Source organism: Zonotrichia albicollis, chromosome 2, assembly GCF_047830755.1.
Source record: "Zonotrichia albicollis isolate bZonAlb1 chromosome 2, bZonAlb1.hap1, whole genome shotgun sequence".
NCBI lineage: Eukaryota > Metazoa > Chordata > Aves > Passeriformes > Passerellidae > Zonotrichia > Zonotrichia albicollis.
Window position 1 is genome coordinate 103,700,810 of NC_133820.1, and position 26,195 is coordinate 103,727,004.

The 26,195-nt window shown below is 38.8% G+C and overlaps 1 protein-coding gene across 7 annotated transcripts; it reads left to right on the forward strand.

Moving 5' to 3' along the window:
* Positions 1-65: 65 nt before the first annotated feature.
* Positions 66-26,171, forward strand: DCUN1D2 (defective in cullin neddylation 1 domain containing 2). 7 transcript variants are annotated; one of them, XM_026794058.2, is made up of 7 exons: positions 66-278; positions 2,303-2,874; positions 5,898-6,066; positions 8,557-8,687; positions 19,630-19,712; positions 22,251-22,347; positions 23,002-26,171. In XM_026794058.2, the coding sequence occupies exons 2-7, from the start codon at positions 2,700-2,702 to the stop codon at positions 23,079-23,081; spliced, it is 735 nt and encodes a 244-aa protein (XP_026649859.1). In that variant the 5' UTR covers positions 66-278; positions 2,303-2,699; the 3' UTR covers positions 23,082-26,171. The 7 variants fall into 7 exon arrangements, with proteins under 7 accessions (XP_026649859.1, XP_014123185.1, XP_005488056.1 ...); XM_014267710.3 differs by having other exon boundaries at positions 2,478-2,874; XM_005487999.4 differs by having other exon boundaries at positions 2,658-2,874.
* Positions 26,172-26,195: the final 24 nt, after the last annotated feature.

The following is a 26,195-nucleotide window of genomic DNA, read 5'->3' on the forward strand; positions in this document are numbered from 1 at the left end:
CGCTCCGAGCGCCGCCTCGCGGCGGGAAACGTCACGGCGGCTTCTCGCCGCACGCCGGGAGTTGTAGTCGGAGCCGCGGCCCCGCAGCTGCCCCAGCGCCGCGGCCGCCGCCGCTCCCCCGGCAGCGTTGCGGGCTCCGCACCGCGACCCCGCGCTCCGCCTCTGCGGCCCGGGCCCGGAGCGCTCCCCGGCGGGAGGCGGCGCGGGCGGGCCGGTGCGCGCCTGCGCGGGAGGCGGCGCCGGGCGGTGAAGTTGGTGGGAGCGCCGGTGATAAAATGGTAGGTTGTGCGAGCCCGGGGGGGAGGGGAGGCGGCGAAACCGCGGAGGGGGAGCCTCGAACAATCTCCAGGCACCCCCCGGGCCGGCGAGCCGAGCGCCGCCGCGCCGAGTCCCGTTGCCCTGCCCGGGGAGGCGCCAGGCGGGAGGACGAGCGGCGCGGGGACACGGGGGCGCGCACCCCCCGAGCGGAGTCGCTCTCCCGCCGCCTCCTCCGCCGGGCCGGGAGCGGGGAAGGTCACCGGGGGCGGCGGGGGAAGGGAGGGGGCCGGGCCCCGACGCGGGTATTTCGAGCGCAGGCAGCCGGCGCAGCGCGTACCTTTCCCTTTTTTGGGATTGGGCTGGCGGGGCAGGTCACCGGAGCTGCGAGTCCCTCGCTCCCACCGGCCCCTTCCCCGCCGCGGGACGCGGCAGGTGCGGCCGGAGGCGGTGGGAGAGGTGCGGTACAAGTCCCTTGCTGGGTCGCGGTGGCGGGGCCGGCCGGGGCTGTTTTGGGATGGAAGGGCTCTCCCGGTGCCGCTGCAGCAGCTCCAGCGCTCCCCTGGGGTGTGCGGTACGGTGTCATTAGCGCTGGCAGAGGGCTCCAGAAGCGCGGCTGGGCTGTGCCTGGGTGCGGGGTGCGCATCGGCGTTCGGGTGCCCTCAGCGCGGGGTCACGCCGGGCACGGAGCTGCGGAGCCGCCCCGGGCCTGGAAGGTGCGCGGGGCCGCTCCCGCCGCAGGCACCCGCCGCGGGTGAGCGGTGCGAACCGTGCTACGTGGCAGGGCAGGGGGCTGGAGAGCCCTGTGTGCTTCTTATCGCTTCAAATAATTCAGTGCTTCGTTCCGCTGGAAAATATCCGTAAATGCCTGCCGTTAGCTGGGCTTGAAAGGGGACGCGGGGTTTGCTTTGGCGTTGTTGGCAGAGCGCTCTGTTTTGAAGTGATTATCGCTAAGTTTGTTGCCCACAAGAAGTTTATGTAACTGAGGAAGGTCTAGGTGCTGGGACTCCCTTAGCTAGACCTTCATGAAAATTTGGAGGCAGGCTGGAGCTTGCAGCCAAAGGATTATTAGTTATTTACTTACCAAAGTATATAGTAGTTATATTTTGCTCGGTTTTCCTCCCATTGTACACATTTCTTGTGTAAAAAGAAACCTGGCATGTTTCTTCTTATATTAGATTGAAAATTCCTGTAGGAAAGACCAAAATCCTTATCTTGTTTACATGATGTGTTTCTTGTCTCAGGACCATCTATAGTCAAGATGTCCATGTGGGGACAAGAGATAAAAAGTAAGCTGAAAGATGGTCCCATGTTTACTCCTCACTGGGTCAGAATCCGGATCTCTTTTAAGAGACATGTAAAATTTCCATTATATCTGACTATTTAAGCTGTAGTGGGGAATTCATACAAACTTCTCAGCTTAACTGTTGGCCCAGAACATGTGTTAAGGTTTAACAAAATTGGAAAGTACAGAATATAATAAAAAACACAGTTTGACTTAAGCTATCTCCTTCTGCTTCCAACTTCATGTAAAGAATAATGTTGAAATATGTTACTAGCAAATTTTCTCCCTATCAAATGCCCATTCCTACCTCTTGGGTGTTCCAGAAGTTTGGGGATATTGTCTCCATGTGGTTGCTTTAATTGAGCGAAGCATCATATTAATTCCTGTAGACCACTGCAATAGGCTTTTTTGTTGTTCAATTAAACTTTGAAAAATACATTTATACTACTAACACACTAAAGTTTTAGATCACATTTACAGCAATCTTATAGTTTCATTGTAACATTCAGCAGTCTCCAATGTGTCCATTTCATCTATTTTATTTTTGCCTTATGTCTTCTGTTGACAGTGTTTTATAACATAATTATGTGACAAATGCTTCTGCCTTTTTCAGCTGATGACTAATTAAGCTTTGCATTGTTAATTGTTGCTAAGAAAATATTAGGAAAACTCTTGGGTATTTTTTTCTCCATGTGTGGACTTATACAGAATTTAAGAATCTGTAAGTTGCACCTTTTAATTTCTCTTTTTTATAACCACTAGGCATATCTTTCAGAAGATAACCATATTGTAATATGACGAAACTTGTGTTTACTGCTGTTACAGAACAGAAAAAACGTCAGCATATGTGAGCAATAAAGCAGAAATACAAGTTTGTTACTGACAGAATATGTGCTGCTAAAAATGTATATATAGATGCTGTCATTTCAATTTTCAGAAGAAAGTGCTGTCTATTTAACTGCAGAAGAACAAGGCTTTGTCTTCCTGTAATTCTGAAGTGAAAGTTGTCATCAACAAGAAAACTAAAACCTTTAAAAGCTAGGCATTAGTAGTAGAATGCTGAAACAAACTTCTGGATTAGCTTCATTGGCTTTCCTGCTTCTTTTGCATCCCAAAGCATAAACTTAAATCGTCCCAGAAGGACAAGGTGCGCCAGTTTATGGCATTTACCCAGGCTGGGGAAAGGACTGCTATATACTGCTTAACACAGAATGAATGGAAACTAGAAGTGGCAACAGACAACTACTTCCAGAATCCAGACTTGTACTACAAAGAATCCATGAAAAATTCAGTAGACAAGAAGAAATTAGAACAATTATATAATCGATACAAAGGTAAGATTTTGTTTTCTGGTGAGTTTTTGGTTGGTCAGCTTGGGGTTTTTGTTGTTGTGGATTTTGTTTTGTTTTTTTTTCTAAATTATGTTGTGTGAGAACTTTTTCTGCTTTGCCCACTACCATTCTTGGGGAGTTTTCAGTAAAGCTTGCTAGCTTTTGCTTCTCACTGTGTTTATAGTAATAAGATAAGAGTGAAGAAAGGTTTTAAATGTTTTTAATGATTAGTACACAACTTCTATGGAGATATCTGTAGACTTTAAAAGTAGGAAATTAAACTTCCAGTGGCGGAAAAGTGCCAGCTGTCAACACTGTAGCAAAGTTTATTGCGCAATTTACATGATTTTTTTGCCAGTAGCCACTCTTAAATGTGTATGATGGTCTTTCCATGGCAAAATAATACATATTGTTCTTGCACTAATATTTGGGGGAATTAGTTCTGTTCAGAGACAGTAATATTTCTATGCATGAAAAGCAAAAATGTTTCAGATAATGTTACAGCTAGGAGTGTGACAAAACAGTCAAATAAGAACTCAAAAACTAGATACTACAGCCTTGATTAATTCCTTCATACTGGCATATTACAGCAAGAGTGATGTCTTTTCAGAGAGGTTTGGAGGGAAAACCACAGGAAAGTGGATTAAAGGCAGTGTGGTTTCTTTTCCAAGTTTCATTTTATGCCATTGTTAAAAAGAACAACAAAAAAAAAATAGGCATTTAAATATAATCAAGTATGTGATCCAGCTTGCTGATCTGGGGCCATCTGACATGAGTGTGCATTGTTCATGTTGGAGCAGTGCAGGCTGGAATCTTTGCTAGCTCCTGTTGAAATCCATACATCTCATGTTTGAAAACATGAACTCTTAACCACTACCCAACTATGATTTTATGTATTTTTCTAATTGAACTATATGGCATGCTTTGTGTACACTTCATCATTTTTCATGTTACTGTTTCCACCATTTTTGTTCTTTGCATAATCTGTTCTAAGTGTAGGGATTCTTTAATACTTATTATTGTGTGGTAATGAATTATGTAGGGACAAAGAGGCTAAAATGCTATAGCATTTCTTTGTGAAAACAAAAACCCAGAGACAAAACTCAGAGAACCATGTTTTGGTTTTTATATGCCTATGTGAATGTTTTTTATCTATGTAGCAATATGCATACATCTGAATCTTTTGTTTGCTCCTTGAATGTCAGTCTTGGAGGTTGCTGAGTCAAAAATACTCAAATTCATAAATGCTGTTAAGACTATCTGAAATGAAGAAGATTGTCACAAATGGTATTTCTTATTTACAAAGTTCTAGCAGTGGCAAACTGCACCCTTTGACTTGGGTGAAAGCAAGTCTAGCCAGGTTATGTCAGTGTTTTAGTTAGCAGCACACCTTTACAGTTCTGGCATATAAAAACTGAAGGTGTTAACATTAAAAACTTTCACAAGATTTGACAGAAGTCTATAAAAGTTTTAGTTAAGCACCTTACCTTGATTCATATCAATCTTAAAACTGAGTCACTGGCCCCTGAACAGTAAGGGATTCCTTTGTTCTACAAAGCCTATAGAATAGTGCACTATACTTGAAATCTGAAATGTCTTTTTCTGTGCTTTTTTTTTCTTTGTTTTCCTACCTGTTTATTGAGCAACTCTGTCAAAACAACCATTGCATTTTTGTTACTAGTTGCCTGGATGATGTGAAATATGATAGGGATGAAAAGTCCTTGTTGAAATCCACCAGAATTTTTCCACTGATTTCAAGAGAGTGCACATCTTGCCTTCAGTTCTTCAATTACTCCCCAAATACACAATAAATGTTTTACATGTCTTAGAAGTAGTTGAATAGATATATTTACTTGTTATTTGGGATCAGAGGTCCCTGAATTATACCATGGGTGTAATTCTTGGTTTTATCAATGTGAGTCTGTTTGCCAAATTAACTTCCTTTCTGGAATTTGCAATTTCTTTCACTGTAGTAGTGGCTGGAAAAGTAAAAGAGATCTTAGCTTAAGAATTAAAATAAAATTCTAAAGGATTTATCTGGGCTTGATATTTTTTTTTTTAAATCAACTTCTTGGATCAGGACTTAAAAATGGCGTGGTTGAAAATGGTAGCAATTTAAGAAGTTAGTATTAAATCTTCTCAAGAGATGCTTCTTTTACATAGCCTGACTTATGATATTGAAATGTCTTCCTCTCAAAAGCTGGGAAAGACTGTTTTGTGCTTTGTAAAGTCTCAAGCTTTGCAAACTAGAGGTTTGAGTTTATTTTCTTTTGTTTTCAATTGGTTTTTTTCTTCTCCAATTATCTAAGTTTATGTGCAGGGGATTGTTTGTTTGGAGGCCTTTTTGAGAGAGAATTTTGTTACAGAATTATTATAAGGCATCTATCAACATTCAGAAAGGGACTACTGGGGAAATACTTTGTTTCACTTGTACTAAATTGTATTAGTTAGCTTAAGACTCTGTTATGCTAAGCCGTTGCTTGAACAATGTTTTGGTGATTTCCCTGACTTTTAATTAAACCCCCAAGATGTTTGAATGTGGTCTTTAAGTAGCTATAGTGGATACCCATATGTCACTATTAGGGGAAAAAAAATCAAGGGTCTAATGTGGTAGGTGTGTTTTTGTTGGACTTGATTTTGGATTGGTTTGGGGGGGTTTTTTTAAGCTTAATGCACACTGACCAATATAAAGATGTTGTACATTTTGATGTGTTTATCACCCTTACTGTTTCTAAATGTAGGCAGCATCTTCTGACTCAAATCTTTTAAAGTGGATTGTGGAGGGAAAACAAAATTATTTAGTTGATGTCAGCAGGGAAGTTCAGGAGAAATTGCAAACCAATTTCTCTGTAAGTTTTCAGAATACTTAATCTATTTATTAATTCTCTTTTAAAAATATCTAGACTTCATGTGAAGGTTATGAAAAAATGAATACCTGTATTATGCAGCACATTAGAGCTGTCAGATGATAATTTGTTAATATGTTTCATAAATAATTATTCTCTTATTTGTATTTTGAACTGCAGACCCACAAGATGAAAATAAAATTGGCATTGATGGGATTCAGCAGTTCTGTGATGATTTAAGCCTGGACCCAGCCAGTATCAGTGTTCTGGTTGTGGCATGGAAATTCAGGGCAGCCACACAGTGTGAATTCAGTAAAAAGGAATTTATTGATGGCATGACAGAGTTGGGGTAAGTATCCATTTCTGCATAGTTTGTAATGTAGAGCCCAAACCGTGTTTCTGTTCAAAACGTTTTCACTTAAATTGTGTGAAGCTTTAAAAAGCTGTTGGGGCTAGTGCCAAGCTTAACAGGTGCAAAATGCCTGTAGTGTTTTGTCTTCCTTGAATTGATGCTTTACTGCAAAGCCATAATGACCACAGCAGGGGGGAAGCAAAACAATTTCTACTTGTACAGCAAGGGAGGCAGATGATTCATGTATCTCTTTATGTAGTTCATAGTAAGCATATGCATATTTGTGTTAAGGATTTGAGTTGGACCTCCTGCTGTTAAAAACTGAAATTCACTGGAGGTGTATGAAAGGTAAAAAATGTCAGTGTTGAAGCAGAAAGGAAATAGGAAAACAGAAAAGAGCCTTTAATTCTTTCCCTTGCCACCAACATATGGATCCATCTTTCTTTTTGTCCATTTTACCACCTCTGCTTTCCTCTCTTTCATACTAGATACTTCGTTTGTGTAAAATATCTGTGAGGAATTGAAATAAAAATGAGGATACTGGTAGAAGAAACCATTGGTCCAACTGTGCTGTATCTGATAAAAAATTCCTGAGTTATGGAGCTGTTCTGGATAATAGAATTTGGACGTTGTCTCTGCTTACCAATAAAGCCAAGCATATATCATCATAAAATAATATTTTGTGTATAACTTTTCCTTGCAAAAGGAGCAGCATTTCTAATATTTAGAGGTATCAAATGCCTCTTTTCAACAGATTGCATTAAATGGGTGGATAAGTACAGTTTATTTCTTATTCCTCTTTTTCGTTGATAAACAATTTCATTCTTAGAATGGCACCTTAATCAATGCATTTCTAAGACAAACTTATAGGAAATATGGTGGTTGTTTCTTGAGCAGAGATTGTAGCAGTCTGATGTTACTGACCTCATCAGTTATTGATTTCTTTTTAAGCTTTCCTTTTTAGGAAATTGTGATGAAGTAACTTCTGATACTATCGGATGTTCACTGCTTTATTTTTTCCACTGGGTAGCTTTGGGTAGAAATTACAAGAATAATTATTATTTTCTAACCACGGTCAGAAATTAAGTGCTCATGCTATTATATTAAAGATTGCCAGCTTTTGTAATTTTTTTTTTTTTCATAGAAGTGATTAAAAAGCTTTTGCTAAACCACCTGTTCTTGGGGCAACAGCTGTTCTTAGGAGCATAATATGGCTGTGCCTGCTTGCCACAGCACTTACTGAGAATTTGGAATGATTTTGTTACATACTTGGAGGCACAGTGTCTGTGGTTTTTAGCAATGAACACAAGTGAGCAGTCAAAGGGAAAGACATTCCCTGAGGCTTAGATCACATAGCATCTGTAGGATACATATGAGAAAGTATATTTATTGTCTAGATCAAGTCCCTAGAAGAAGCTCCCAAACTGAGCTTCTCAGTTGAAGACTGTTGGCAGAATTCTTTCTTTTCTCTGCCAGGTACTGCTGGAGACCAGAAAGGTACTTATTTTTATCTGTACCATGCAAGACAGTTAAAACTGCATTTGTGTTTTATGGATGTTGTTATAGTTACCCATCCTTTAACAGAATTTTTCTTGAATCTTTAGAATAAATACAAACATTTAACTGGGGAACTTTCAAATACACAGTGTTAGTTGTGATACTGCTTCTTTTAAAACCCTTTTGCTTCACTTTGAGTTTCTAGGTACAATTCAAGATATTGGTATTGTCCTTGTTAACCTTGCATATTCGTTTGATGACTTGTTGTGGCAGAAACACTTTCCATTTTAAAAGTGTGACTTCTCAGCTTAGGTGTTTTCACTGAAAATGCTTTGGTGGTGTTATTCAGGGATGTGTTTCTCTTAGAATTTCAGTAACTTGATTCTGTCTTAGCTTACCTGTGCCAGGCTGTTCAATAGTTTGCCAGCCTTCAGGCTATCATTCAGGACTTATTTTATTCCTCAGTTTTATTCTCAATTGTTCTATGATGGGGAGAGAATGACTGCAAATATTACTTCATTTAGTTGAAAAGTCCTCAAACGTTGAGATGAACTGTAAAAAATGTGGTGTGAAGCTCTTTATTCAGGAGAGTAGGGAATAAGCATTGTCTGTCTAGATTAAAGCAAAACCTCACACTTGTGTTACAGCATCTGTCTCAGGGGAAGGAGTAACTGAGTTCAGTGAGGGTTGAGTGTTCTTTAAGAACAGAATAGCATCTGTTCAGAAATTCATCAAGAGATAGAAGAGAAGTTAAACCACTGAATCCTGTTTGCATTGTGTACCTAATGGAAGCCTGTATACAGTGTTCCACTTAAAATTCTTCAGTAAAGGCACATGAGCATTTATATTTTTCAGAATGCTATCCACAAAGATAATATCTTTATGTCTTAACCACTGTTTTGTTTTTCTTTTAAACTAAACCATAAAAAGGTGGGGGAAAGTAGGAAGAAATTTTAAATATATGCAAATAATGTAATCTCTTTTGAACAGGTGTGATACCACAGAAAAGCTAAAAGCTCTATTGCCAAGGCTGGAACAAGAGCTAAAGGATCCAGCAAAGTTCAAAGATTTTTATCAGTTTACTTTTAACTTTGCTAAAAATCCTGGACAAAAAGGTCTAGGTAAGTAGAAAAAAAAGAGAAGATGTCTGCAGTCAGTCAAGTCTTCCAAATGTTTCCAGTACTACAATATTCTCATTGGCAATTGTATAGTAAGCTCTTTATTGATTTCTTTCACTGACTTCTCTTTCCCATCTTCTTTCATTTAATCTCTTATTCACATCCCCTTGGTACAGATAATTTAATGGGGTTCTCTGCCAGTATTGATGTTCTCTCACCTCTTGTCCAATGAAGTTCCTGCAGTTCTTCGAGACCTGTCAAACTTTATTTATTTTAAATACTGAGCTATTGAGTTCTGTATGTTAAGAACTACTGAAACAAGATGTCCGTATCAGCCCAGGAAGAGGGAGAAAATTGGGCAAAAGTTACTGTTCTCCTTAAAATCTTTAGTTTTAGCTCAGTTTTTATGTAAAGTTTAGAAAAAGAGCGTTATGAACTTGGTTTAAAACTAGTGAGTAAAAACAGACATAGTTTATATAGCATTAAAGTGTTATTCTTCATTAAGTTGGAGCTTTTTCCAAATCCATGCCTTGTATTGCTGGAGTAAAACTGATACACCATTTAAATTCCATTTGTTTCGTCAAATCAAAAATATCTAGTTTATGAATAGATGAAAAAAAAACCAGTAAGATGAAGTCCACTCTCTTCAAATTTATGTCCACTTTCAGAAGATCCTGTGTAGGAAGGAATTGATGTTTTGCATATAGAATAGCACTGTACCATCATCCCTGTTCTTTGTGCTCTGTGTGAGCGGAAGTGGTTTGTTGGGTTTTTTTAGGGTTTGGGGTTTTTTTCTTTTTTTAGCATAGCCACTTTAAATCTGTGTCTAAGTTACTTGGAAAGTTTATGAATGTGTTTCTCCAGAACTGTTAGGAGAGCAAAATATCAATTTACTCCTCAACCAGGTGTGCCTGTTCCACATTCTTGACTTTGAATAATCTCTATTGTCTTTCCTGGTGTAATCTTTTTTTGTTTATATATAAACTATGGGCAACTTTTAGCCAGTTTGTATTTTTCTTCATTTTTTTTTTCAGCACTTCCATTGTTCATATCATCTGTCACTTTCTCATGGCTCACTTGCCACTTTCACTGACACAAAAATGAAGAAGCTTTGTAGTGCCTCTGTGAGGTTGGTTGGGATTCTATCCCTTAGCTAGTTTTTATTAACAAAGCTTAGTACTTCCAAATTGCAGGAAAGGTAAATCAGTTACAGCTGAAGTTGGACTCTATGGGATACCTAAAGAAATATTACAGATAGCTTCCTGTTTTAATTGGGTCATTCCAACATGACACTCATGAACTTATATTTCAAAAGCTTTTCACCTAAGCCTGTATGAATAGTGGATCAGGGGAGGCAGCACAATCCAGATTTGGAACTGAATGTAGTGTTCATTTGACATGAGGAGGAAACTGACTTGTTTTCCAGTACTACTTTTTATTCAGTATTGGGGGTCCTTTCATTTATTAGTCTGTCTTCTCTGTTGTGTAAAAAAGATATTTTATTGCCAGAAAGTTCCAAAGTTCCTTGTTGCATTAAGAGTTGCTCTATTAGCAGGAGAAAGTAAGAAGTGCAAAAACTGAAGTAAAACTTAAACTGTGGAATGAGTTGGTGGGTACTGTAGTTGATTTCAGTTTTCAGGAATTTTAGTAATTTCAATAATATGTAGAGTCTCTTCATTTCTACTACTTAGTTCTTACGTGGCAGTATGTTGGTGGCACCTTTCATCAGACTTTTCCTGGTTTTGCTAAGATGATTCTAGATAGTAAAGTAATATAAGCAGATGCTGCTTTTCTTACTTCAGTGGAGATACACCCCATTTCTTGGATCCATAGGTTGAGTAGAGAGAGACTATTGAGCAAACATATGGACTAATGTGACATTTTTGAGTGATAGAGGCTAGTTAATACCTTACCCAAATAAAATTTAGCACTGTATACATTTGGAGTCGGAATCTTTATAGGGATTATCCATCATAGTGGAGCAAAGAGGTGAAGGAAAAAAGTAAATTTACAGGTAGGTGTTTGTAATAGCCACAGAAGGAAGCAGTATGTTGTAACCAAGGAAGAAAATCCCACCAGTTATTTTACTGGGGTGCTTGTATGAGCTGAGAGTTGTGGTTGCTTCAGCTACATTTAATACACGTTTAGGTTGTTTTTGTTTGTTTGGTTTTTTTTTTTTATTTTGCATCCTCTTCTCTGTATACTTCATATATTCTCCTGGAATGAGAAACTGTCCATCTCTGCTCCCTGTCTCCAGGGTTGTTTGGTATTTGTGTCCAATGACTTTGTGCTCTGTTGTCAAGGAGATGTGGAAATTAATGTCAGCCATGTACAAAGTCTGGTTCTGTCCTACTCAGTTTGGAGCCTTCACTTTGATTAAGTCCAGATAGTTAAACCAATGAATAATTAGATTTGTTACCATCTGAGGTGGTGGAAATCTGTGCCTAGCTCTGTCTAGGTCATCTTCCAGTGATCACCTCTCCTTCTTCCCCACGTGCACATCAGATGGCATTCAGTCAGTACAGGATGCTGCCTAGCTCCTGCCCAAGCTGCTTGCTTTAAAGTCTTTCTGTGAATTGTAACTTGGAGGAGACTGAGAGGTCTGTAAGTTTATGTCAAGTAAAGGGTAAATGTGAATGGTTTGAACTAATGAAGTGGAAATAACCTAGGAATTCTTTCCTAAATTTCAGTTGCAGAATATTTTAATGTGATTTTCTAGGGTCTGAAGTATTCAGTGCTTTTTCTTAGTTGGCTGGGAGCTTAAATCACCAAGTCTGGTAATTGTGCTCATTTGTTAGGGGAATGATCTGTAGGCTAAAAGAATATTGTTTGATTCTTGGAAATGCACATAACCTATAAATGTGCCTATTTGAGAACTAACCAAGTTTGACATAGTGCCAAGGACAAATAAGAAATTCATATTCTTAGCAGATTACATTTTCTTTTATAAAAGGTTTCTATTAGCAATTAAACTCCTTCTGTTGGGTCCTTCAGGCTAAGTGCTAGGGCATCTTTTTTTCCAAAGAAATAACTCTTGAGACTAGAGCTTACCAGAAACTTGTCTGTGATAGGCAGACTGACTATTATTTTTAATGTTTTTTTCTTGTTTGTTATCTTAGCATATTGAAACCCTAAGAAATGAGTGAAATATCTTTAAAATGTTCAAGCAGCAATGCTTTGGTTATGAGTCATGCTCTCTCTCCATCGTTTGATATTACTTTTTTTAAAAATCTGTATCTGATGTTTTAAGAAGTGATATGAAGCGTTATTACTTTATTTATTGTCCCCTCTCCTCTGAAAAACACCAGGAAATAGTGATTTATGGGTTCCTTTTTAATATGCCAGGTGGTTTTTAAATATAAAAGGTAGAGAAATACTTATATAGTGTATTTCCTTATGTTAGACAAAACCAATTCTTGCACACTCTTTTCTAACCAAATGCTCTGTGGTATGCTACAGCATATACTAAATTGCCTTTTCAGTTTCAATAGGTATTAAGATTTGAGGTTTGATTTGTACTGGTCCTGTGGCTGAACAAGTCTGAGAGCATTGCCTTCACAAAATACAATCCTAAATTTTTGATGGCAGGTTTCATACATCTTTGTCCATATTTACTTAAACCTGTTGTTAAATAATTTTTTTTCTTTTTCTAGCATGTAAGTTAAATCTCTGCTTCTGAATTTTCCAGTTTAATACTTTACCCAGCCAAAGTAAATATGTAGCATACATTTTGTTAGAGTGATAACGATTTCTTACATAGTTAGTGATCATGTATGTGTCTTCATTTAGTCTCTGGACTGAGTAAAACCAACTACCCTGGTAAATTTTATCTCCTAGCTCTCTGATACTGCAATTTTGTCTTCCAACACTCATTTCCTTTGCAATCAAATTGACCTAATTTTCTCTTGTCATGTAGTACCCAAACAAGCCATGTAACCTTCCATATGTCTTTGATATTTTACTTCTTGTTTTGCATCCTTTTGAGTTTGCTGAAGTTTGATGCTGTCTGCAGTTTGCAGTCTGTTTTACTGTTGGGTTTCTGCAGCACAGCAATGTACCCAGTTGTGTCTGGTCCTTCTGATCTGATATTTCTGCAGTTGATTACTCTCATTAGCATATGACTTTGCACTTCTCTTTAATGAAATCTTTCTTACTTACTTCCACATGATTTTCCAATTTGTCCGAATAATTTTGAATCCTAATCCTGTCTTCTGTCATGTTAGACTTTTTTCAGGTTTTGTCTAAGTTGCAAATTTAACAGAAGTTTTCTTTGTTACCATCTGAGTTACTTAAGTATTGGGCAGTGTTAGATGCAAGACTGACCCGCTGGGATGAGTCACTTTGTCCCCGTTTGGCAGGGAATGCCTGAGGTTCTTCCAGAACTTCTTTGACCACTGTGAAGGTTCAAACATGGTAGGAAGCAGTTTGAGATTGCTTCAGCATACTGAGGTGAATTTCACTGTATCTGGCTTCACTTTGGGCAGCAGTGCTTGAAGGTGGAATTTCTAAAAGTTTTTTTGTTTTTTTCTGAAATAACTGTCAGTTTTCATTGGATCTTTTTTGCTTGGAGCATAGCTTGGAAAAAATCTGTGAGTGTCCCAGACTTTCTGGAGTTATTATCAGCAGGACACAGTATCTTGTATCACACCAGCTGCCATTTGTAAGATGGGGAGGGAAAGGCACAGAAGCCCTTCTTAGAAGTGTTTGTGGTGATAGAAGAATTTAGATGATACCTGACACAGCTGTCTTCATAACTCAGAGGGGTTTCTGCTCCAGAAAGGTGGTCTGGGAGAGTAGGAGTGTGTGTGTGTAGTTCTGTGTTTTATCTATTTTTGAACTAGCTTGTCTTTCCTTGCTTTTTAATTTCTTCTTCTCCACTTCCCCTCAAAACCAATGCAAGAAATTCTGCCATTATCTAATTAGATGGGAAGAAATCCTCTCCAATAAACTAAGTTACATCTGTTCTGTTATGCCCTAAAATAGACACAGAATTCAGTACACCGATACTCATTCCTAGAAATAGGACTGCCTTTTATAGGAGTCTCTTTTCCACAGATCATGTGGTGACAGTAGGGAATTTTTATTTCTCCTTGTATCTGCAGGGCTTCTGTTGTTGCTGTAGTCTCATCCAACTTGAATATTTGCATTTACTTTTGTTAGCTCAGTATTGCCAGGTGGAATGCTCCAGCCTGGGCTCATGCTGTTTAAAGAAGTGACAGTAGTAGCAGTGCCCCAGGGTGATATCTTGAGATGCAGGAGGCAAAAGCTCAGTGCAAGGGATCTGCCATGATGATATTGAAGCAGAAAATGATGTTCTGATGAATGTTACTAAGGACTCAACTGTCGAGTGTCTTTCAGATACATCTGAATAGATTTGATCATTATCCAAGAACACAGTGGATGCTTATAATTGTTAAAACTGTGACTCTGTAAGTGGTGGACAGAATTAAGGAAAAAAAAACCTGCCAAGTTTCAGCACAGCAGTGCCATCTCAATGGCTGCGTGTTGGACCTGGAGTACATAATATTTAGATATATTAAACTTGATTTGCATTTTGTCTTTTATTCTGAAGGTGCAGTTTATCAAGTTATCTGGTTTGCCAGGAGACTTTAAAAGTTATTATTATGGATAATTGGGATTCTGTCTTTAATCTGCTTTCTCATGTTCTTACTACTGTATATAGTGCAATAAATCTTAAATTTTTGCATAGTGCAGATTCTGAGGGGTTTATCTTGCATTCTACTCCCAAGATTCAGCTTTTCTACTGCAATCTGAGTGAAATTTTGTATCCTAGATCTTGTTGGTAAGTGTATTAAAGAATAGAATTATAGGTCTTTTGTCATGTCTACAGAGCAGTTCAGATTTCTGAGGGCACTTTCTAAACAAGGCCTTAGCTCTTTTTTTTTGGTTGTTTGTTTTTTGAACCTGATGCTTGCTTTGATTCTCTTACTGGATCTCCCTTTGAGCCCCAAAAAGGCATGCTCAGGAGTTTGTTAGAGTTTGTTTCAGCCCCAGGGAGGAGCTTAATGCATTCTTTCATGGTCTTCACCTTCCAACATGGAAACAAAAAGCCGATTGGGTCCTTCATCACTTCTTTGTGATCCCTTCATCTGCTTGCTGGCTCAAAAGGTTGTGCTTCCTTCTCTCTGCCAGTTTCCTGGGATCAAGCAAGAGATGAAAGATGAGGAGGGCATTCAGACTTGAATCAGATATTACCTCAAGACCAGAAGAATGACTATCTTTGCATCCGGTATGTGGACTTCAAGGAGGTTTCCTCTCCTATAAGCAGATGAGTATAATGTACTCTTTTTAATTGAAGCAACATCAGCTGGGCTTTTATCATAGCAGTATCTCAAGATTCTTTGAAGAGATCTTTAGACATTAGGGAAGGATATTTTTTTTTCTGTTTTGTTTTCTTATTTTACTCCTGCCTTCCCCCCAAGCTAGTTATCAAGATGTCCTCCCCTTTCAATGAAGATTTAGATTGATAGGCAATTTGTAGGAGTGAGTGCATGGAAGAAGTTAGTGAGGTCTATAAATGAATTTTATATTTATTTTGTAAGAGGTCTGCAAATGCTGTATTTTAGGTGTTCCAGTGACCTTGGTTTATGTGTATGGTTCTTGCCTTATTTTTGTTCACATTTTCCATGTTGAAAATGCCAGCAGTTTAAGGGAAATTTATAGAAGAGGTGTTTTGATCAGTAAAAGTGTGGCATAACTGCCATTTCATCTAATGCCCCATTGATTCTTTTACTCATGTTTGGGCCTTGTTTGGGAAATGAATATCCAGTCAACTTTAAGTCTTCTGTTGTTTATCTGAATGGTACATGGAGAGATTTGCAGAGAGGCACAAGGATTTTTGAATGGGCTACAGTCAGGTTCATTAGGTTGCACTCAAACTGATGTTCTAACAGTCAGCTCCTAAATCTAACTTGCATTCCAAAGCAGTTCATCTGTTTTTTGCTTAAAGTGATAAACAATAAACATGAAATGTTCTGCATGGAACCAGGCTGCTTCAGTGTGGCAGATGCTGAGACACAGCCAGACCCTGCAGGGCTCCTCTGAAATGCCTGTGCTGAGCTTTACCATTCCTCCTGTCCACCACATGCCCTTGAGCCTGGCACTGCATTGTCTGTCCCTAACACAGGGCACTGGGAGGCACCTTGCTGATGCCTTTGCAGGGGTGAGTGGATCCAGCTCAGCTAGATCCTGACTTTAGCCATGATCTGTATTTGTATCACCCCCCACAACTTGTTCTTTCCCCTTCTGCCTATCTTCTGTGGGGGAGCTTCCAGTTGCAACTACAGCCTATTTTGCTCTAAGCTTTTGGCAATTCAGTTAAGTGGTTTTAGATTTAATCCTCATGGTATATTCTTGTTATTTTGCTGATTAGGAAAGAAGAAACTAATACTTATGTCTGTGTTCTTAGCAATTTCGAGGCCAAAGAAGACTTAAAAATCATTCAGAAATGAAGAAACAAGGAATTTATTATATCACTGAATCTTGCAAGTATTCACTTGATGCTTGTTGGTCAGGCAGGTATAGTAGTCCTGTTGTTGAGACAGATTGACACCAGCTTCCATTGTTCTTACCTGTGCATCAGTTCCAACACAGTGTTGAAAAGTTGTATTAGTAATTCAGATGAATTAGGGATAATATTCTATTGTCTCTATTTCAAGCACAAGTGTATGAGCAGGTCTTGGTGGGGCAGGCTGAGAGCTGGAAAGCTCTGTTTGGCAGAGGATGACGAGTGAGTGCTGCAGTCCCAGAGGGCGGGTTTGGCACAGCAAGTGTAAATCAGCTGCGTTTCATGTTCCTCAGAAATCCTGCTCTCCAGCCAATTCCTTGCTATCTCTTATTTCTTTTTTTGTTTTCACACTTCCTTAATTTGTAGTGTGCAGTGACTTCATTGGCCTGGTCCAAAATCATAGCATGAAGAACTTAATTTGATTCTAATTTTTTTCATGCAGCAATCTAATAAATTTTTTCCTTTCTTAACAAGATTTACTCAAATCTTAAAAGTAGACACAGGCTGTATTTCTCCTTCTGCATTAATTGTGCTGTTTGTACCACTATTCTGTTCAATCATGATAGAAGAGGCTAAGGTTTTTTTTAAAAGCCAGTTTAGAATGAGGTTTTAATGTTTGAGGATAGATAATGCTGCATGCAAAATACTATTTCTGATTGAGAAAAGTTGATTGTTTAAGGGTCTGCATGATGTACAACTCTCAGTAGATAGTGATACTAAAAATATTTTTGGGTTGAAAGGAAAGCTCAAACTATATAATGTTCAGTATATGATGTGATTTTTATGATGTTCTTCAACCTTTTAGCAATTTTGTGCTTTGGATATGAAAATGGATGTTAGCAATGAAGTGTCTTTTAAATTGATCCATGCATCTGTCTTCTTCTGTTTATTAAGGTTGTGTTATTGGTCTATAATTGGGTAGCATATACTTTGGTATAAAAAACCCAGCATATTTTGTAGTTGTAGTTTGATTCTTATTGTAATGATGCCTTTGTATCTATATAGCATTGAAAGAGGTATTCCTAAGACTGCCTGAGGAATTCTTGCCTTGTAAAAGCATCTTCCTGTGGGAATGCAGAACCCTAATGCATAAGGGCTTTTCTCTTTTTTCAGTATCTATCAGTGCAGCACTAATTGTAGCAGATCCACAGCAGCACTGTTTATTGATACTACTGTCAGCATGCTAATGTAGACCTGAACTATCTAACTAGGTCTTCCCTTTAAAGCAGAAAAATCCTTTTTTTCTGTTTTCCAATGCCAGATTTTTCAACCTAGGCAGGGAATTGTCTTCAAACAGAAGTGTAGGCATATCCCCTGAGATTGTGGCAAACCTGAAGCCTAGTTTGCTCATGTACTTTTAGGCTGCATAAACTGGCACTTCCACTACCAAAAGTGATAGTCCCATCTAGTCCTTGTGTTCAAATAACACTTGTATTAGTTAATGGCTTTGTGGGATTACCTGAGCCAGATGAGAAAGATGGACTTTTCCCCCCACCTTTAGCAAATCTTACTGAAATGAGAACTTTCCTCCATGTGCCTACTGGGAAGAGCAGCTCCGGTGTGGACCTGTTTGATGCACTACAGAGTAGCATCCTCAGTGGGATCTGCATTTTTCATATGTTATAGCAAATAACTTCTGTGTCTTTGTGCAGGAGAATTCATTGGCAGACGTGTACACAGTGTACCTCGAGTGTCATCTTAAGGCAGCATTTCACATGCATTGTGCTAAACACAATTTTGCAATAATCATCTTAACATAGTACTGACTTTTACAAAAACAAGGAAGTGTTCTCTCTTCTTTCCCTTTTACCTCTTCTTTTGTGGTACCTTTAATCATCTTTGTTTCCCTGCCTGTACTTTCTTCCTTTTTCCAAGGAATATTTCCATCAGAAGTATAAACTTTTCAACTATTAAGGTGTTATTTCTTCAAAGTGCATTTTGCTTAAAGTTGTCACATGAAAGATTTGCAAGGTTTGCATGGAGAGATTGAGTCTTCATAAAGAAGCCTGAGTGAGTGGGATCAAAGCCAGTTACTTCACAGTGGAGTTCAGAAACTATTAGTTTTCTTCTTTTTCATTATTTTTGCTTTTAATTTGGGATAACAGATAAGAATAATAATCTGCATATCTAAGCAGCAAGTAATGCTATTAATTACTCTCTTCCTCATATTTTTTGTGAAAAATGAGTGTGGTGGCATAGACAGGAAGAGCTGAAGGAAGTTTATTAGAGCATAATCCAAGCTCTGTACTGAAGAGCACTGATCATAGTAGGACAAACAGTGGCAGCACAGTCCCCGTGTCCATAGGTAGAGGCATATTGCATTTCTCTGCATCTGAACTGCTGCATTTCATCCAGGGCCCAGCCCTATCTGAAACAGGGACTCCAGGGGCATGGCTGTGTTAAAATCTGGAACATATCTTTCAGTTGTGAAGCTTGATTTCAGGTGGCAGTGTCCTTTGGTTTGTAGTGTGATATGTACAATTTCAAAAACCATTCTTCTAGTAGGTGCAGGCTGAGCTTCTGTTTTATGTGCTATCACAGTACTTTCTCTTAAGCTTCATGTTCTGTTTACACTTTGTTTTCACTGAAAGCACAAGCTGGAATGTTTCTGTGGTTTCAGAAAGGCTGTGCCTTATGTTATGGTTTCCCAGGAGTGATCATGTACTTAGTGCAGGCACCAAAGCCATTAGGCATTGTGAGCTGCTGAGGATGAAAACAGGCCTTCAAGGAAACATCCTTTCTACCCTTAAGCTGCATCTAATCTTGCTTCTGCTTTTCTGCTGGAACATGTGGCAGTGCTGCATCTTCCTTGAACCCTGCTCTCAGATCACTGGTCACGATGCAGAATAAGGCTGATTTCTTGGACTTGTATTTTCAGTACTGGGCGTAGGTGTTTGTCCACTTAATGATGCCAGAATTATTGCTGAAAGGGATAATACCACAGATAAATGACTCTTTTCGTCCCCTCATGTCCCTAAATTCCCTTCAAAGTCAAGTGAGTACAAAATGTGATAAATTAAGAGGCGTTGACATCTGTGGATTTAAATGTTTGTTTCTGTCAATATTTGCTATGTTTGTGCATGTGTGTATATTTTTCTTTTTTGATTTGTGGAGAGATTTATCATTAATTGTTCTGTTTCTGTATATTGAAAGTAGCTTTAATCTGGCAGTGGTGGATGGTGACAAACATATTTTAGTTTTATTGACTTTGTTCAATACAAAATCTATACTGTTACTGTTTGTCTTGTACCTTTTGGGTCAGGGAGAGTAGAAAACAATTCCTTATGATTTAGTGATTTTTGAAAGAATGTTATTTATTTGTATTATAATATCCTAGATGCAGCATTAATAGTTTAACCAGAAGGAGGTTATTGCTTATAATGTACTGCAATATTTGTGTTATTTTATCTCTTGCAGATCTTGAAATGGCAATTGCATACTGGAATTTAGTCTTGTCAGGAAGGTTTAAATTTTTAGATCTTTGGAATAAATTTTTGTTGGTAAGTATGTGCTTTATTCTTTATTGCCTATATTATTCCACAGTAGTCTGGCTTTTGTTGGCTGTGTGCTTCCAATAACAAAAAGATGGGATAAAAGAGATTTTTCCTTTTTGAAAACTGATATAAAATAGTCTCAAATCAAGCCAAATCAAATCTTCTCTTTATGGCTTTCTAATTTAGAAGAATGCAAAAAGATGCAGCAAAGTGATGAAGTGTTCTGCTTGCTTATTCCTGTACCCTCCTACTTAGGAAAGTTCCTGCATGAAAGGAAGCCATGATTGTAGATGGATCTGCTGTGATTCTCAGTGATAAAATATCACAGCTGTGATTATTGCCAACCATGTATTTTACCATGCACTGCCTTTTGTAGTACTAATGCATAAACTCAGTCTCTTTAAATCAGTCATACCAGAATTTAATGCTAAGAGACTTTCCGTTTTCCACAAAATTTCTTGCCTGATGTCATGGTTTGAGCCTGGCACAGAGCCAGTGCCCCCCATGAAAATGCCTCACCCTGGTGTCTGCTGTGAGATGTGACCAGGAATAAGCAAAACAGGCTCCAACTTAAACATAAAGGACACTTTATTACTTAAACTACAGGAAAATAGGGAAAGACCATAAGGAAAAAAGAAGAAAAGAATTGAAAACCTTACAAAACCACTTTCCTCCTCCCCACTCCCTGACTTTCTCAATCCAATACATTCTCTCAAAAACACCAACTGCCCAGCCCGGCACGACACTTTAGTATACTCAAACTGCGGTTCATGAAGAGGAAAGGAGTCCTTCTTGTTCCATAGGCTTCTCCTGGAAACACACTGAAACCTCGGATGCTTCCTTGTCACTTCGGCACCGCCCGGAAAAAAAAGTCCTTTTGCCGCTTGTGACATGTTCCTTCCATGCCCAGTGCTCTCACCACTGAGACATGGCCAGAGCTGCTTTTAGGGTTGTCTTTCAAGGATGCCTTGTCTCACTCCAAAAAGGCACAGTCTCTGCTTTTGGGACATCTGTCCCCCCCATATTTTTCCAACCCCCTGGGGCCGGGGGGTCCTCACGAATGAACCCTCCTGGTTTTGAGGCACTGCCTCCCCCTAAATGCAGTCTGTGTCACAGGAACAACTGAGTCCATGGCTACAAGAAAAAGTCCAGCCAAAAGGCCACTCCAAATCATCTCTCCCCATCCAATCATCTCCACATTCTTCGGGCCAGGTCCTTGTCTCATCTCATCTCCTATCTCCCTTCTTATTCAGCTTCGAGGAGGATTAGCATTTTTGCAAGGCCCCAATCATGCAAGAAAGGGTTAAAAGTTTTCAGTCTCTGTCGGTCCCGGAGCGACTCCCACGCACGCTGCCCACACGCTGCCGCTCCGGCCGGGCAGTCTTCCTCCCCCCTTCTCCTCCTGGCTGGCTGCTCTCCTGGGGGGGGCTGGCTGCCCGATGTCTCGATGTCTCTTGGGGCTCCTCCACCCTTCCATCCTTGAAAGCCCCTCAACCCCCACCTCTGTCCAGGCCCCGGGCCTACCGCATGGCCGCCCCTCCCCCGCCCAGCAGCAGCGGGCTGGACGGGGGAGAGATCTGACCTCCTCGCCGCGATGTCCAAAAAGAGGGAGTGCCAAGGGCAGTGCCCTGCTTTTAACCCCTGTGTATTCTCGGAGGTGTGTCCAAACCCCACTGGCTACACCGGGTGCCAGTCTCAAACCCAAAACCTTCATTGGTTTGACCACAGCTTCCCAGAATTCCCACTCCTTCCTGGTCAAACCACCACACCTGAGTAATTAGGTTGAATAATTTTTTAGCTAATAGTAGTGAACTGATCTTGACAGTTTCCTTATTACCAGTGCAAATCTGTGGGCAGTGAAGTAAAGATGCATAAATTAAACCTTAGAAATTCAAAAATATTCTTGTAAAAGACCCTATTCACTCATCTGTGTTTCCACATTTGCCATGTCTATATAATTACAAAAAATGAAGTTGCATAATATATAATTTATCTTGATTTTCTTCATTTTATATTTTGATCTGTAATTTAGGAGAAATCAAAAGTCTTTCTGTATTTTTGTCCCCCAGTGCTTAATAGGCAAGGTGTACACTTTTTGAAATATTCTTCTTTAGTTTTTTTCTAAATTTCTTGGCAGTATATTTATTAGAATCATTGAATAATGTACCAGTTTCATCAAGAGGGCTTCTGAAACCATTTCATGTTTTAACTGCCTCAGTACATTTTCAGACATCCAAATTCAGGTCTATCGATGCAACTGAAGAAAAATCTACAAGTTACGACCTGGTATTAAAGTGTGTTACTTTAGAACAAATATTTGACCTGAACGTTTAGTTGAGAAGAAATACTTTAAAAGATTTCAACCTGAGAAAGAAGCAAACAGGAAGTCTTTCAGATGGATTTCTTTCTGTTATTGTTTTTTTTAAGATAAAGAAAGTGAAGAAATGTTTGAAAAAGGGGTATTTCTGTATGTGTCGATATAGAATACTGCTATGGAATTTGAAAGTAGTTTGGACTGAACAGTACTGTTATTCCTCTGTACAGGAACATCATAAAAGATCAATTCCAAAAGATACTTGGAATCTTTTGTTAGATTTTGGAAATATGATTGCAGATGATATGTCCAACTATGATGAAGAAGGTAAGCAGTACCTGAATATCTTCAAAAATTGGTACAGCAGAATTGAAATACTGCTATAAATGAACAAGAGAACATGTTGTTACCTCGTGTCCTAATTTGTTTACCCTTAAAGTTTCAGCTGCCAATACAGTGTCATTGCCAAAATAGTAGTGATAAGAAGGTTAACTGGTTTGCTGTAATTTGAAAACAGGGGTAAAGATACAGTCACACCATGATGGAGCACATTATTTGAAAGTGTTTTGCTATAGACCTCTGAGTGAAACATTTTGTACAAAATTTTTGTTACCCTAAATGCAGTTTACTCTGTTACTAATTCTGTTTTGGAATGTGTGCAGAAATAAGTCCTAAGATATGAATGGCTATAACAAGAATGCCGTGGTTTTGCTTTCAGCTAATGTTTATAGCTGTAGTGTGGAGTTCTGTGTTTTAAATATGTTTTGGTTGTCTTAAGAACTATTGCTGAAAGAAGAGATTCAAATGTGGAATTTATTAGTTAGGGGTTTTTTCCAAGTATTTTATCATGCTGTGCCTGTTAAAGCTAAAGACAAGGCCAGGAATGTCAAGATGAGCTTCAAATACTTTGTATTTGTAGGCTACAGCAGTTTGCTGCTGGTAATGGTTGGCTAATTTCTCAATTGCTTGATTTCTCTATAGGAGCCTGGCCCGTTCTAATAGATGATTTTGTGGAATATGCACGACCAGTAGTCACAGGAGGAAAACATAAAACTTCCTAACCCCAGATTTGTTCATCTGGACTAAATGAACTGCAGTGGGTAATGAAGATTTGTGAGCTGATAACTGCACATTGGTGCTGGTTTCAGTGGTCATGATGACTTTCTGCAGACAAAACTGCAATTCCTCCTTTCTGCCTAAAGAAAATGATGGTGGGTGTGTGGATACCTCAAGAACAAACTCAGAAGATCCAAGCTGTTTGTAGGCTATTGGCTTCAATTATTGTACTGGTTGTATCATATAGGATGTAGATTTTGCATGATTTTATACTTTGGAGAAGTTTAACTAGAGGCCATTTTATTAAAGTTTTGACAGCACAGCATGCCATTCAGTTCATAATCCAAAGTGAACACCAGCAGTTACATAAATAAAAATGTATTATATTGTACTTATATTAAAAGCAGTATTTGTGGTATATAAATTAAATCCATAAATAAAACTTATGCAGTATGTTGTATTTTTATAAAAGTTAGTTCTGTGGATCTGTCTTAATACAGACATGTAAAAAAATCTCCAAACAAATGAACGTATGGTTTTTGTTTTGTTTTTAACTTATTGCCAAAATGTTAAATTTGTATATTCACATCCTAGATGTATACAGTGATTACATCCAGCCTTTCGCTCTCTCCCAGTGAATTTCACTTCCTAATCTTTCTTCTTGAAGTGCTTGGACATGTAACAATAGCATTGCTGAAGACAGGCTGCTGCTCTATGCTGTGTTGCAACTCCAGCTTTTTTTAGTAACCATTTTAAAGCAGACATTAAACAACCAAAGATGCTTTTATAATTCATGTTTAGTTATCATAATTCAGTTAGTCTCCAATTATGTGTTTTATTTATTTTTAATAATGAACTGGTGGAATATGGATTTTATTTGTAGCTTAACATATCATAAATTCTAGCTAAATGCAACATAGTTGTAAATTCATTTCCTGGCACTTCTCACAGAAAAGAGATGTGAGTAAGCCTGAAGACTTAACTACTTGTCTTCCATGGTGGAGAAATAGTTAGGGATAAGGAGACTTCAAATTAATGATCACAAGTGTTCATGCCTATGAATGTGTTGTGCATTCAATTATATTTAAGGGGATTAAAAAGCAAATTAATGCAGTTTCAGTGATCTCAAGGCTGGTGAAATTGGATCAGTTTTCACCAAATCTGAATTTGTTCAGTCACTTGTTTCTCCCCTTTTGCCAGCCATTGATTATGATGTGCACAGTGGTGTCAGTCTTCCGTTTCTCATCACTGTCTTCTGATGTCTGAGCACAAAAAGGTTTTACCAGAAACTATTCAGCGTGTCTTCACACAGGGCTCTTGCAAATGCTACCTCATCAAAATGAGTTTGTCATAGCCACTGTACAAATCTGTTAAAATGAAGAGTTGCTAGAGAGTATGTACAGTTATGATCAATATATTTTCTGTATTTAAGGCTGAATAGATGCAAGATTTTTGGAGAAAATAGTGCATTAAGTTATATAAATTATATCTGTTTGGATCGTTGAAGTGTTGCATGACAGCAGACTTTTATTTTATAGTTGCCAGGGTATAAAAGCTTACAATAATCTCTTAAACTCTAATATTTAGAGTTTCATATAAGCATTATGTCAACACAATGTGCAAGGACAAGTGTACATGCTGCATACAGAGACTGCCTTTGTTCTTCCACTTGCTAGAATTTCAGTTGTGCATGGCATTTAAAAAGCAAGATGAGGGAAAAGAGGAACAAATTAACGATTTTTCTCTTAGTAAGAGCCTAGTAAGGGAGTTACAAATGCCCTGAGTGATTTGGTATGAGCATTTGTCTCTTTTGGTGAGTGTCAGCCCTGGCCAAGCAGCCACCAGGTGTCAGCGTCTGAGCCCGCTGCTGCCTGGAGCTCCTGTGCAGAGTTACCCACTGAGGCTCTGCCAAACTGCTGCTTTCTGACTGCATCCTTTTAGAATGGCATTTGTGTAACTCCAAGTATTCTACAGAAGTTAGCAGAGAGCTAGAAGCAGTTATACTCTTTTTACTGCTTTTGATTTATCTACGCCTCCTCCCCAAAAGAAGCCATTTCTGTATCTGTCCCACAGGCTTTGCAGAATGTGTAACATCTTACAGCATCAAGTGCATTTACCTAGCCAGAAGCAATGGAATGCTTGTTACTCACACAGCTGCCATTTAAAATATATAGATAAAAATATAACTGATCAGAAGTAGCTTAATTTGTTGCTATGTGATGTAAACGAAGTTTCATAGCACTAGAGCTTGTGAAACATTTGCTCATGATGAGAGCTCCATCAAATCATTCTGATGAACCTTCTACCTTTTAGAATAAATAGAGCATAAAAAATGCATGTGGGTTGAGGGTTTTTTCCTTGTTAATCAGAGCAAGAAGGAAGGGATGCTTAGCCCAGGATTCAGTGTGTGTGTGTGTGTACACACACTCTTAAATCTCATTCCTGGGGGAATCCTTCATTGGTGGCAGTGGAAGACTGGGCAAAATACTCCAGAGATAGTAGCTGATCCTTGTGAGCCAGGTTTTGAGGTTTGCTATGCTTTTCCTTTTTCTTTTTTTCTTCCTGCTCCTCTACCCATTTTAAACCACATGTGATTTTTCCATTCCTGTATGAAGTAACACCTTCACACTTGAACAGTCATAAAAAATGCAAATAAACTGCTTTCACCTTACAAGTTTCTTACATATTTTAATCATTTGCTGTTGTCTGCAGTTTCACTTTACAGGGTACTCTGACTTCCATTTTAAGTAAGCTGATACAGTGGTAACACCTAGGCTGCTCAATTTATAATCCTAAATGGTACAGATGTCTTCAAGTTGTTCAGTGCATACAGTATTACTTCACAGATATGCTGTATGTATTTTTAAACTTGGTGCCAAGTTGTTTGGTTTGAAACTGAGCCATAGGATTTGTACTTGCCAATTCTAAATTTAAACGTAATTTATCATGTGTGTCATGCCAAGGAGAGCAAACCTGCAGGCATCTGCTCATTCAATGCACCTGGGAGATTTGCTGCTGAATAAGCTGTACATGTGTGTATATTTTTTGGCACTGGAAAAAGGAATAAATGGACTGTTAAAGGATTGAAGTCAGTATATGAGATGTCTGTATGGTTCTTG